Raw genomic sequence first — 12,170 nt, forward strand, 5'->3', positions numbered from 1 at the left:
ATGGATGGATGGGTGGGGATGGTGGGAATGGATAGATGGGTAGGGATGGGTGGGGATGGGTGAGGATGGGTGGGGATGGTGGGGATGGGTGGGAATGGGTGGGGATGGTGAGGATGGATGGGTGGGTAGGGATGTGGGGATGGATAGATGGGTGGGGATAGTGAGGATGGGTGGGGATGGTGGGGATGGGTGAGGATGGGTGGGGATGGTGGGGATGGGTGGGTGGGTGGGGATAGTGGGGATGGGTGGGGATGGTGGTGATGGGTAAGGATAGTGGGGATGGGTGGGACTGGGTAGGACTGGGTAGGACTAGGTGGGACTGGGTGGGGATGGTGGGGATGGTGGGGATGGTGGGGATGGTGGGGATAGGTGGGGATGGAGGAAAGCCATTTGAGGAGGCATTGCCAGGATCCAGGGCAAGAGGTACTGATGTCCTAGACCAAGGGGAGCCCGGGTAAAGATGGGAAGAGACTAGAGATTCTTTGGGGACTATATTAAAAGAATTACTTTTGAGGATAGAGAAGAAATCAAAGGAGAGTGTTAATTCAGTGAGAATATTGGGGGAGTGAATAGCTATGGGAGGTCCAGTTTTGGAAGGTCTTGAAGTTTGTTTGGACTTGGGGATTAAGGAAGAAGGAGAAAACTTGGGAAATTAGTTCTCCATGTAGGCAACTAGGCGGAGGACATGTAGTTCACCAAGAACAGAGAGAAAAAGGAAAGGGTAGGAGTGGAGGAAGGGAGGAACAAGTGAAACAGACAAAGTGAGTTTGGGAACTGTATGTTTGAAGGTAGTCAAAGAACCCAGGCAGGAACATGGACATGTGGATCTGGAGCAAGAAGTTGGGGCTGGCCATATTGATTCTGGAGCTAAAAGCATAGTCATAAATAAAGTTGGTCATGGAGAATGTACAATAGGAAGAGCATGGGATCATGTTGAGAGAAGCAGGCTTGAACATGAGAGAGAGTGAAGTTGCCGAGAGAGGGAGAGAAGAAGCTAAATTCTGAAAGACGGAAACAATCAGGAAGGAGGTTTGCCAAGGGAAGGAAATGGCACAGGGCGCTTGTGGACAGGAATAATAAGAGCAAGGTAAACACAGTAGGACACCCTAAATGGAGGGAAGGAAACGGAGACAGCTCGTGTGAGGTTGGGAGGTGACGGTGACATGGTCTGAGCAGAGCGAATGCGTGCAATTATTGCTAAGGGAATTCCGCAGTGGAACTGAATCTCCCCTCTGAGGTCTGCTTGCCGTGCCTTAATTAGCTCTGGCTTCACTTCAAACTGGAAATAGTTTACTGCCTCGATATCTGCATTTGTGCAAACCTAAAAGCAGCCCAGGTTTCTAATATCAGAAAGTTATTAAATCAAACAGCTGAGCTCTCTGAGCTCAACAATTCCTTGACAGTCAAAAGCCATAATTTCTTGTGGAACAGAGGCCAGGATCGCCTTTAAACAAGGCTAAGTTAAAATTAAAAACCACATAAGCACAGGGCCAGACTAGTTCTCAGACTCCAGCTGCCACAGTTACTCTGGTAAAGACCAGGATTTGTTGCTGAATTTGTTTCACCTGGGAAATCAATGGACTGACTGCCACTGACTTATCAGACTACCCTTCCAAATACCTGTCGATTCAGCCATTCACTCATCTTCCTAAGGCTATTGATTAGCAAGGCCTGCATTGGGTCCTTGGGTGTAAGAGGGGAGATTGCCCAATCTGCTCAGGTGAGAATATGGCACAGAACCATCCACATGCCAGCCACACAGTGTACCAATGTCAACTTCCTGGTTTTGCTACTGTACCCGTGTGAGATGCACCCATTGGGGGAAACTGGGTGAAGGGTACCACTTTTGCAGCTTCCTGTAAACCTTTAATTACCTTAAATAAAAAAAAAGTTTTACAAGGTGAACAAGAAACAGCATCAGGTTTTCAGGCAAACATCCAGTCAGATGGAGAGAGATGCAAAGATCTATAAAAGAAAGGACCAAAAACGAGGACCAAAATTGGGCTCTGGGAAGGACCGAGTGGCAAGGCAGTACAGCTGGCGTGATTCCATATGAAGTGGAGAGTCTGGTGGGTTCGGTCAGATGGAAAGATGCCTTATGAGCAATTACTGTTCCTGAGGGTGCTCAGATGATGATAGCAACTGTGTTACTACTTCTTACAATTATTTTTCAGAGTGGGTGGGGTGAGGTTTAACTTTCTCTTATTTAATGTCTACAAAAACATCATGCCAGTTTTATACCCATTTTACAGAAGAGAAAGTGAGATCTGGGGGACTCGGTCAATCTCCCCATGCTCACTTATGTGATACCAGCTTGGAAACTGCTGTTTGGGTCTTCTAACCCTACAATAAACCCGTTTCCATTTGACTCTTGCCAGTTGTTTCTCTGACTACTCTGAACAGAATGAACTTATTTTAAAGGATGGGGTGGGATCAGAGCCATGGATTGAAAGGAAATGCTGAACTCTTTAAGCCCTGGGGACGTCCTCATGAATGTAAGCATCCTCACATTCACAGGAGCAAACTCTGTGTGTGGCTACAATTTAGGACATACTGAAAAAAAAAAAAAAAAAAACAATCAAATCTTGAACCCAAATATGGGAAACCACATTTCTGATTTGAAGGGAGGAAGCAGCACTTGCGCCCCAGGCCTGCTGAACTGGGGTGGGCGCAGGGCCTTCCGGCGGCACGTAACCTACCTCCGGGGCAATGTAGTCAGGGGTCCCGCAGAAAGTGTTGGTCTTGGCATCTCCCAGTATGTTCTCCTTGCACATCCCAAAATCTGCAATTTTGATGTGTCCATCTTTGTCTAGCAGGATATTATCTAGTTTCAGGTCCCTGAAAAATAAAAGCAAAGCAAAAATCTCACTTGAAAAGGTAACAATTTTCTTAAAATAAAATGGTCCTGGGGGCATGGTAGCTGGTCTCAGCACAGCCAGAGAGGGGGTCGACAGCAGGAGTTTTGCCATGTCCCGCTCCTCCCGGCTCACTGCTTGCTGCTCCTTGATCCTCCGTTCTCTACTTGTGGCTTATGCCCAGGGCTTTCCCCGCGGCCCCTACTGCTGGCTTGGGACTGACCCTCCTCTGACTTTTATATCCCGCTCAGCTCTGGCGCATCTCCAGAGCTCAATCCATGTTTGCTGTCTGGAGGACTCCATGGGTGGTCAATGAAGGTCCTGGCTTATCTCCCCAGTAGGGCACCCCTGACATCTAAGAGGGGCTTTCTAGAAACAATGGACATGAAGAGACAGCTAAGAATGAGATTCCCTGGTGGGTGGTGGCTGAGGTGCTTGGAGCAGGTGCTGTCTGATACAGTACAACACAAACTCGCGTCCACTCGTACACACAGCAGGCAGACACAGCCGATTGATTCCTCAAGGGAATGGTTGTTGCTGCTGCTGGTTTCCTTTCTGCTTTACCAAGGAGTAGTGCTCCAGAGTAGTGCTCTTGACCCCAGTGCCTTTTCTGGGGGTGACAAAGTAGGAGAAGTCTTACAAAATGCTGTTTTTATGCCATTTTGTACTATTTTTAAAAAAAATATGTTATACTGCACCTAATTCCAAGTCCGGTTGAGGAAGGTTATTTCTAATAAAAAGTTCTCCAGAACGAGAATCTCCCCAAACTAGAATGTCATGTCAATAAATTTCTCTATCCTTACAGTACCAGTATTCTTTCAAACAGTCCATTCTGTTCTTCAATAAATGTAACTGATACTTTCTTTTAAAATTAATGAACCAAGGTAGGACCCCTTGAGTCTTTTACTCAGGGGCTTCTCTAGCATTATTACACAGGATATCCCAAGAATTTGAGAAGTGACGTCAAGTTCTCTCGTATCTTTCCTTCACCAAGTTCAGGGGCCTTGTTCCTCATATGATGAGGTTTTCAGACCCTTCCACCTCCAGATGTCTTGAATTTGTCTCTTATTCTCGAGGGGTGATGCTCACAATGGACACACTGTCCTCCTGTTGGCTGATCTCACTGGTGCATAATCCATGGCACTATTAACCCATGTCAGGATCCTTGTGCATTTGCCACGGTGGCCCAAGATGTTGTTCTGGTTGCTTCTGCAGCTTCCTCACGCTAACAATATTGTTTATTGTAAACTAAAACCTTCAGTATTTTTTTCCAGCACCAAGTGACATTATCCCAGTTTCTTCTCATCCTATCCCTGTAAAATTGACTTTTTAAAGATAATTCAGGTGCTTCATTGACTTGACATCAATTTCTTTAAAATTTTATCTTGTATAAGATTTTAGTTAGTTTCATGAATTCTTGTTTGTCATATCACATCAACTTTCTTTCCTTTTTTGTTATTGATCTGTGAATTTCTGAACTTTCTGAGAGCCACTTTCTTTAAGGTCAGGATATGTGGCTGGTGATGATATCTGCTGCTTTCATTAGTTAGCTAAGATGACTTGGGAGAGAGCAGGAATAGCTGCTGTTCTAATCTCTTAGGGGACCTCCTCTTGGAGGACTTGCCTGGCCTCCCTTCTCAGATATTTTGCTCCCAAGTAAGCAATCTTGTCTCCTCTCCCTCAGTGGATCAACTCAACCGGATTATTCATTTTCTCTGTTTTTGGATATTGGAATTGCAGTGATCTGTCTTGGTGAAGTGCTTGGTGGGTTGCTTGTGGCATTTGCCCTAGCATTCCCTTGCCCTTGGAGAAAGAGACTATCAGTAAACGAGGAAAACGAAGTGGTTAGGCTAAGAGCAGAGACAGAGGCCACTTGTATCCAAAGAGAAACAGAAGGGAGAATCTTCCCTGGTTTCTGATGGGTTCGCCTCCTCTATTAGGATTCTTCATGAGGCCTAGCTTTTGCTCAAGCAAAAGTTCCAGTGTTGTTATCGCCATCAGTATTTATGTTTTCCTAAAGTTCCCACCGCTGTTTGTTTTGTCCGTCACCCTTGTTAAACTGGAAGCTTCCTTAGGATGGAAACGTATTGCTTATTATTTTGTAATTGAGCTGGCTGCAATAACAGTACAGCATGCACTGGCCCTCGATAATACTTGTGGAAAGAATGAACCCCCAAACGGTGATTATCAGTTGCAAAGAATGCCTCACTAAATGCTCCCCTTGTTTTCTCCACCTTCAGATATATGGGTTAGGCCCAGTTTCATCATCGACAAAACATAATCTTAGGTTTCCTTTCCATTCTAACATTCTAGAGTCTTGTCTTTCCATGTCTGCATATTTTTCAGGTCCTTGTTTTTACATTCAACCCAATCCAGGGCCGGTGACATCTCTAAGAGGCCACTGTCTTGCGTGAAGATGGTGTTGCTACCTGCCTCTCTGCTGTCTCACTCTCAATTCTCTCTTCTGCCCAACATCGCCTTTTTGTTAAAGCAGGACACATTTGTTTAATTTCTTCCTTTTGACCTTCTTATTCCTGTTTCTGTGCCTTGTCTGGAGTCACTTTTTCCTCTTCCCTTTTACAAAATCCTCTTTCTTATAGGATTTTTTTAGTTGGCATACCCCCACTAAGGTCCGCAGAGGGCTTTTCTTCCCTTGGCAATTGCACTTTTAATTGGAATCATATGCCCTTGTACTTTTAAAGAATGTACTTCCTGTATTTTTTTCATGCAAGTCTACCTTTAGAAAATTCCAGAAAGTGGTTTTATTAGGTATTTGGGGGTTGGAACTTCTATATATTTTGTGTCACCACAATGCTTGACAAAGGGATTCAGTGGACACTCAGTGACACCAGTTGTAGAAAGTTGAATGCTGGGTCCCCCAAATTCCCCTCTATGTCCTCATCGCCAAAACCCTGTGAACCTGACCTTACTTAGAATAAAGGTCTTTGCAGATGTACTTAAGGATCTCAAGATGAGTTCATCCTGGATTATCACGGGTTGGGGACTAAATCTATCAAGTGTGGTCCTAAGAGACACACAGAGGAGAGATGTACAGGGAGAGAAGGTGATGCGAAGATGAAGGCAGAGATTGGAGACATGAGGCCACAGCCAAGGAGTGTCAGCCACCAGAGGCTGGAGGAGGCAAGGAAGGACCTTCTTCTGAACCCTCGGTAAGATCATGGTTTCTGCCAACACCTTGATTTTAGACTTCTGGTCTCTAAAACCTGATAAAATAAGGTTCTGTTTTCTTAAGCCACCAAATTTGTGGTAGTTTTTAATGACATTCTTGGAAAACAATAGATCAGTTTTGTGAACAAGCTCAGAAAAGCTTCATTGTCTGTGGTCAAATAAAGGAAATTCATGGAATCCCTGCTTTAATTCAGTTGGCAAATTAAAAGTTTAGATCAGTCAAATCACACACAAGCTGAGAGATTCCTTGAAGCAGGCTGATCTTAATGTCAGTAGCATCAAAACTTCATTATTACCCATCTCTCTACATCCAGCTTGCTGCTTCGACGATTAGGGTGGAACATAAAATCGACGTTTTTCAAGGACCTCCTACAACCTGATGAGCACACTTAAACAAACCCAGTATTCTTTCTTATTAGTGCATAAGACTTATAAGAACTTAACTTCCACGTGTGAACAGAGCAAGAACTCTAAGTGTTGATTGTGACATTAGAGCTTAACTTGGACCTCTACTGGTCTTTTTGTTCACTAATTTATAAGTTGGTGTGACCAGAAGAAACACGGTGATGTGGAAAAATAGATGCGTAGGGGCATGTGGTTTTTGATTTTTGTGAGGGAGTTCTCTTCCGACTCTAAGATCTTTGGCTCTCTTTCCTTCTAACTTTTCTAAATTTTCATCCATCTATCCATCCATCCATCCATCCATCCATCCATCCATCCCACACAATCTACTCAATACCTAGGTACAAGTATATTTTAGATAAATGGCAGGCATTATAAACACAAATTAAAAAAAAAAAAAACCATTGACTGGGCATAATGGTGCACACCTCTAATCAGCTTGGGAGGCTGAGACAGGAGGATTGCAAGTTCAAGGTCAGCCTCAGCAACTTAGGGAGACACTGTCTCAAAAAAAAAATTAAAATTAAAAAAGGGTTAGGATGTGCTCAGTGGTTAAGTATCCCTGGGTTCAATCCCTAGGACCAAATAAATAAATAAATAAATAAATAAATAAAAGAAAGCCAGCAAGCTAGTCATGGATCATGATCAAAGTTTTCAAATAATGTTCTTGTATTTCTCAATTTCCTGAGTATTAAAAATGAAATGACATAAATCAGTTTCTTAATCTATCATTTTGAAGATAGATTAAAAATATAGATTCAAAGAGCCTGATTAAGAAGATTGACTTTCCAAACCTCCTCTCGGTCTTTAATTCTGTGAAGCTGTATTTATACAGCAGCCCTCATGTGGGCATCCTCCGTGTGTGTGTGTGTGTGTGTGTGTGTGTGTGTGTGAGTGTGTGAGTGTGTGAGTGTGGGGGTGGTTCTTCCTCCCAAACTGCATTTCCCAGAGAATGGCAGTGTGCTCAGTAAGCACCAAAGCTTCAATATCGACCATCTCTCTGTGCAGCCTGCTGTTCTCAACAATCCCAGTGGAACACAAAGGAACCTTTATTGGTAACTCCAGGCCATTATTGTGGGTCTGTCACAGAAGAGGTCCCTGTGCTGGTTTTTAGTAGCTCAGTCAGATCCTCGTCAGTTCCTTTTTCTTTTTCTTTTTTCCTCCCTAATCAAGTGGGAGTTGGAAATCTGACAACTGTGCTTTTGAAGGTTTGTATGGTAAGTAAGTGTCAGCGATGTTTTGAGAAAGGAAGTAAGAAGATTGAAGTACAGCAGCTTTCATCTCAGGACTCTGGCAGCCGCAGAGTCTGAAATGATATGGTTCAGGGGAGGAATTTTGGATTCATGAGAGGACAGGGAGGTGTTCTGCACTATTCTACAGGTGTAGGATCGTAGGTTCCGTGTGAGAGTTCTGGAAAGAACGTCCTTCCCCTCACCAGAAGGGGAACATCTCGTAAGCATTGATAGGTGATCCAAAGCAAATGTGAACCCGAACAGGGGGTGCAAAGATGATCAAGGAGGGAGAAAACAAGATGCCGGAGAGAAATCAGAGAGGTGGAAGGAAATGAGAGAAGGGAGGAGAGGAATAAGGACCACAGTAAAGGACGGAACAAGGCTAGAACCTTCTGGCGTGAAGCCTGGAATTTCTTACTTGGTTGTCAGCAAATCACCACCCGTGTGTTCTGGGTGAAGAACTTTCTAATACAAAGGCACACTCCCCAGTCAAGTGCAAAGATTAAATGAACGGGGTCAGGAAATTGGATATCTTAGTATTTGTTTCCCAAAAGCACAATTTACCTATAGACAATTCCTTTGGAATGAAGGAACTGAAGACCAAGGATGATTTCAGCAGCATAAAACCTGAGGGAAAGAGAGCAAAGGTTGAACCCCAACGTAAGACAGAACACAGCCAGCCCCCAACCCAGTCTGGCACTTATTATGTGCAGACAGTCCTTGACTAAATGGCAGACACTCATAATCGTGCTTAATCCTAACAAGGAGGATGTCATCCATTCTACACTTCAGAAATCCAGGACTCCCGCCTGGCAGCCTCAGCCCAGGGAGTATGAACCAGGACTGGGGTCTTAAGTTCACCCGGCCTCCATCTGCAACTTCTTCTTAAGTTTTAAACGGCAAAGCTCACGCTGCCATATTTTGCTAATAGAATATACACAAACACTGAGTGTAATAGTGTATGATAATAGGAAAATAATTTCCTCCTTTATTTGAAACTCAGCTTGAAGCCCATGGCTGTCTGCTGGGCCATTTCCAAAAGAACTGGCTGGTTGTTTTCATATTGACAACGTTGATCCTGGGCAAGGAACACAGTCTGAGAAGTGGAACGAGGATATTAGAAGATGGAAGGTGATAAGTTACTCTGCATCTAAATAGTGGCAGACTTATAGGAAATGAGTTTACGTTTCTCTAGTGGGATTAAGCACAGATATGAGGGAGAGCTTCCTGGAAGTGAGCCTTGCTGGGTCTTGTGGAAGACAGCAAAAGTCTCCCTCTTGGAAGACATTTAGGACAAAAGAGATCAGCAGCATGTGTCCAGGTCAGCTTCATGCATTACAGAGCTGGAGAGGACAGTGGACTGAGTGGATCATTTCTAACACAAAAAAATGCCCAGTGAAGTCATTGCTGCAGAGATCTGATAAAACTATCTGTGGGGATTTTGCTGAGGGTTCCTGGAGGCAGCAAGATTGGCAAAGTGCTTCCACTCCAGCCAGGGATTTTTCAGGAACTGGTAGACAAGTCCCTCTTTCAACCTAGTTCACCTTAAATCAAAGTGTTCAGGGGGAGGTGGGTGACAGATAGTTGAGCATCAAGCCAAGAAAGCCAGCACATATCTATTGTTTAAAAACAGGTCCCATGGCACAGTTTACTTTTGCTTGAATGTCGTAGTGTGTTTGCTATGCAGGAAGTAGGACCCCCTGGGGCATGGTGCAGACAGGTGCTGTGGAACTTAGTCCCACCAGGTAAACACACCTGCTCTATCTCACTTGCATCTATGGCTGTTTAATGCCAAAGAAGGGGAGGATTTATTCTCAAGTTAAGTGCCTCTTCCAGTTTCTTCCTTCTCATGCCCCAGGAACCAAGTGCTTTACACCTTTCCCACTGAACCTCAGCTAAAAGTTTCATGCCTGGGGCCACCTTAAGAGTTGTGTTCCATTAGACTACTTTCTTTCTGGAGGACAAATATTTGCTTCTGTGATCCACTATTTAGAAGCCCGATGAACTGGGGTGGTTCCTTAAGAAACCAAGTAATTATTTTCACAACAGGAAGATATGCAACAAATTATCATGAATCTCAAGTTTGCAAACTGTGAAACTGTTACCTGGCTTGATAATATTCCCAAAGGTTTACCTGGCTCTGGGATTCCTTACTGTGTCAAGTGAGGAAGCAAAAAAAATATCACACAGAAAAGCATTCTTTGGGCATTGGGTACATATGAACTGAGAACAAGGAACGTCCCCCGACCCCCAAACCCTTTAGGGAGCTCTTACGTGGCTCTGGAAAGGTCAAACTTGTGGCAACTTTGGATGTGGTACATTAAGTCTCCTCCGTTGAGATACTCCATAACAAAAAAGAGGTTTTCCTAGGGAAAAAAAAAAAGAAACAATCCCAACTTTTATCTTCTTGAAAAAAATCAAGAAAATAAAGATGACTTTAAAACATGGATTAGATAATTTCAGAGGAATTAATTGCCTCTTGAAATCACTTTTGAAAAGATTATCAGGATGACTTAGCTGATCCATATTTTGTAACCCTAGGGAGACTGGGGAATCTGGTGGGACGTTGGGTAACTTTTTCTGGAGGCTTGTCTGCCATGATCCAGCTGTTGGGGTGTGGTCGGCTGAACAATGAAACAGTGCTGAGCGCTTAGTGGGTACAGACCACTAAGTACCTATTGAAATGGACAACGTGTGGGATGGTCAAATCTCTCCCAGGCACAAAGCAGGAAAACATCCATTCATGCAGCAGTTAGTATAGTTGCTGAGCAAATTCTTTGGGTGAGTAAGCTCATTCCTGTCTCATCCAGCAAACATGAACGAGACTCAGCCCCTGCCCCTGGGGGGTTCCAAACTGAGTCCCACCTATTCCTCCCCAGTCCAGACTTTGCTTGTTGCAGAGCCAAGCCAGTTCCTGAGCCTGTCGCTCCTGGCCGAGGACCCCAAGCATGATATTATGACTGACGCCCTAGAGGGCAGCAAGTCCGAGTATTAGAGGTCACCAGGATTCTAAATAGCAATGTGTTCCTCCGGACTATGTAATGCAATATCTCTTCAACAAAAATAGTCCTAGTTCTCTGAGCATGCTGAATTTTCAAGGGTTCCTAAGAATCATAGAAATAGTAACCAACAAAGTGTGGGGATGTTTGGTATATTCATACATGAATTTGCATCTAAAAACCTCGCATGGGTGATTTTAAAATATAATTAACCTTTACACCTGGACAGGAGACTCACGGAGGCTGTGGGGTATATAAAAGGTCATGGTGCAGATGGTATCCTGCCTGTTGCTTGTTCCGAGGCCAGGTTTCCACAGAATGGAAAAAAACTAAATATTGTGGTAATTATCTCAGGCAAAGGTTTAAGTGTCTGCCTCCTTTTTCCAAAGCTGACCTCAGATCTAATTTCCTGGATCCAGTGGCCTTAACTGGAGCCCACTCTTATCTTTTGTGGTTAGGCCAAAATCATGAGATGATATAAATCATAACATTGATGTTTCAGACACGATGAGTATAGTCATCTGCCTTATCTGCATGAACCTGCCTTTTCCTTGGTGCACCTTTTCCGTAGCTGTTGCCCCTCTAAATACCACGTGAACAGCTTCTAATCTTTACCTTTTTTTTACCCAAAACCAGACCCTGCCCTTGAAGCCTCAAGGGCGGCATCTTCACTTAAACACTCGAGAGAACAAAAGGTTAAAAGCATACAGGAAAACCATTTGTAACAGCGCTCAGGAAGATGGTTTCTTTCCAGTGTTAGGATGCTTACAAATCCCTGCTGAAGTTGAATTTGTACAATTTACACAGTTAAGTTGGACCTGGAGAAAGAGGGGGCAGGAGCCCATACACTCAGCACAGCATCCTGACCTGATCTCATGCCTACATTAGACTCTGCATCCAGAGGTGAGCCTGGGGGAGTCAAAGCTGCCATTAAAGAGAGTCAAAGCTACCCTTGGGCTTGGCCGATCTTTACTACTTTGGGCTTGAGAAGAAGACTACACTGATGTAGTGATTATTAACTGAACGGTAATACAGGTTTTCGGTCTGTTGGGTGCCTCATTTAATTTTACCAAGAGATTTGATGGTTCTCCAACACACATTTCAAAGAGGTCTGTTTGGGTCTCATCTTCATATTAAGCCAAGGACAGTGATAACTTCTGTCGCTTATCTTTTCTCATTTGTGATGTCATTTGGTGTCAGTTTAATCCTCCCGTATGGGTGACTGTCAGATAAAACTCAGGTTTCTTAATGTGGAACGGGGACAGTCCACATCTGGAGTCAGCTTTGGGGGCAGGATGGGGAGACCTGCTGCTGTGTTTGGAAAGCTTGGAGATCTGTTCATCCAAAAACTCTTGGGGCTACTCTGAGCCCAGTGCAATGGCTCTGGGATGAAATTAGCAAAAATGTGGGCATATATGACCATCTGGTCCTGAGGTCTGGATTTTGAGAAATCACATTTTGAAGACTGCATAACTGTTTTAAAAGTGGAAGCC

The 12,170-nt window shown here is 44.0% G+C and overlaps 1 protein-coding gene across 3 annotated transcripts in view; it reads right to left on the reverse strand.

Annotated features, from left to right (window-relative positions):
• The window catches only part of Prkcq (protein kinase C theta), a 117,099-nt gene that overhangs the window by 17,012 nt on the left and 87,917 nt on the right, over positions 1-12,170 (reverse strand). For all 3 annotated transcript variants that reach the window (XM_047521537.1, XM_047521538.1, XM_047521539.1), the window contains 3 exons: positions 9,953-10,044; positions 8,243-8,305; positions 2,700-2,838 (listed from right to left, as the gene is read on the reverse strand). In XM_047521537.1, coding sequence (XP_047377493.1) covers positions 2,700-2,838; positions 8,243-8,305; positions 9,953-10,044 — 294 coding nt within the window. The remainder of the gene's footprint in view (positions 1-2,699; positions 2,839-8,242; positions 8,306-9,952; positions 10,045-12,170) is intronic.

The sequence above is a fragment of the Sciurus carolinensis genome, chromosome 12 (assembly GCF_902686445.1).
Source record: "Sciurus carolinensis chromosome 12, mSciCar1.2, whole genome shotgun sequence".
Classification (NCBI taxonomy): domain Eukaryota; kingdom Metazoa; phylum Chordata; class Mammalia; order Rodentia; family Sciuridae; genus Sciurus; species Sciurus carolinensis.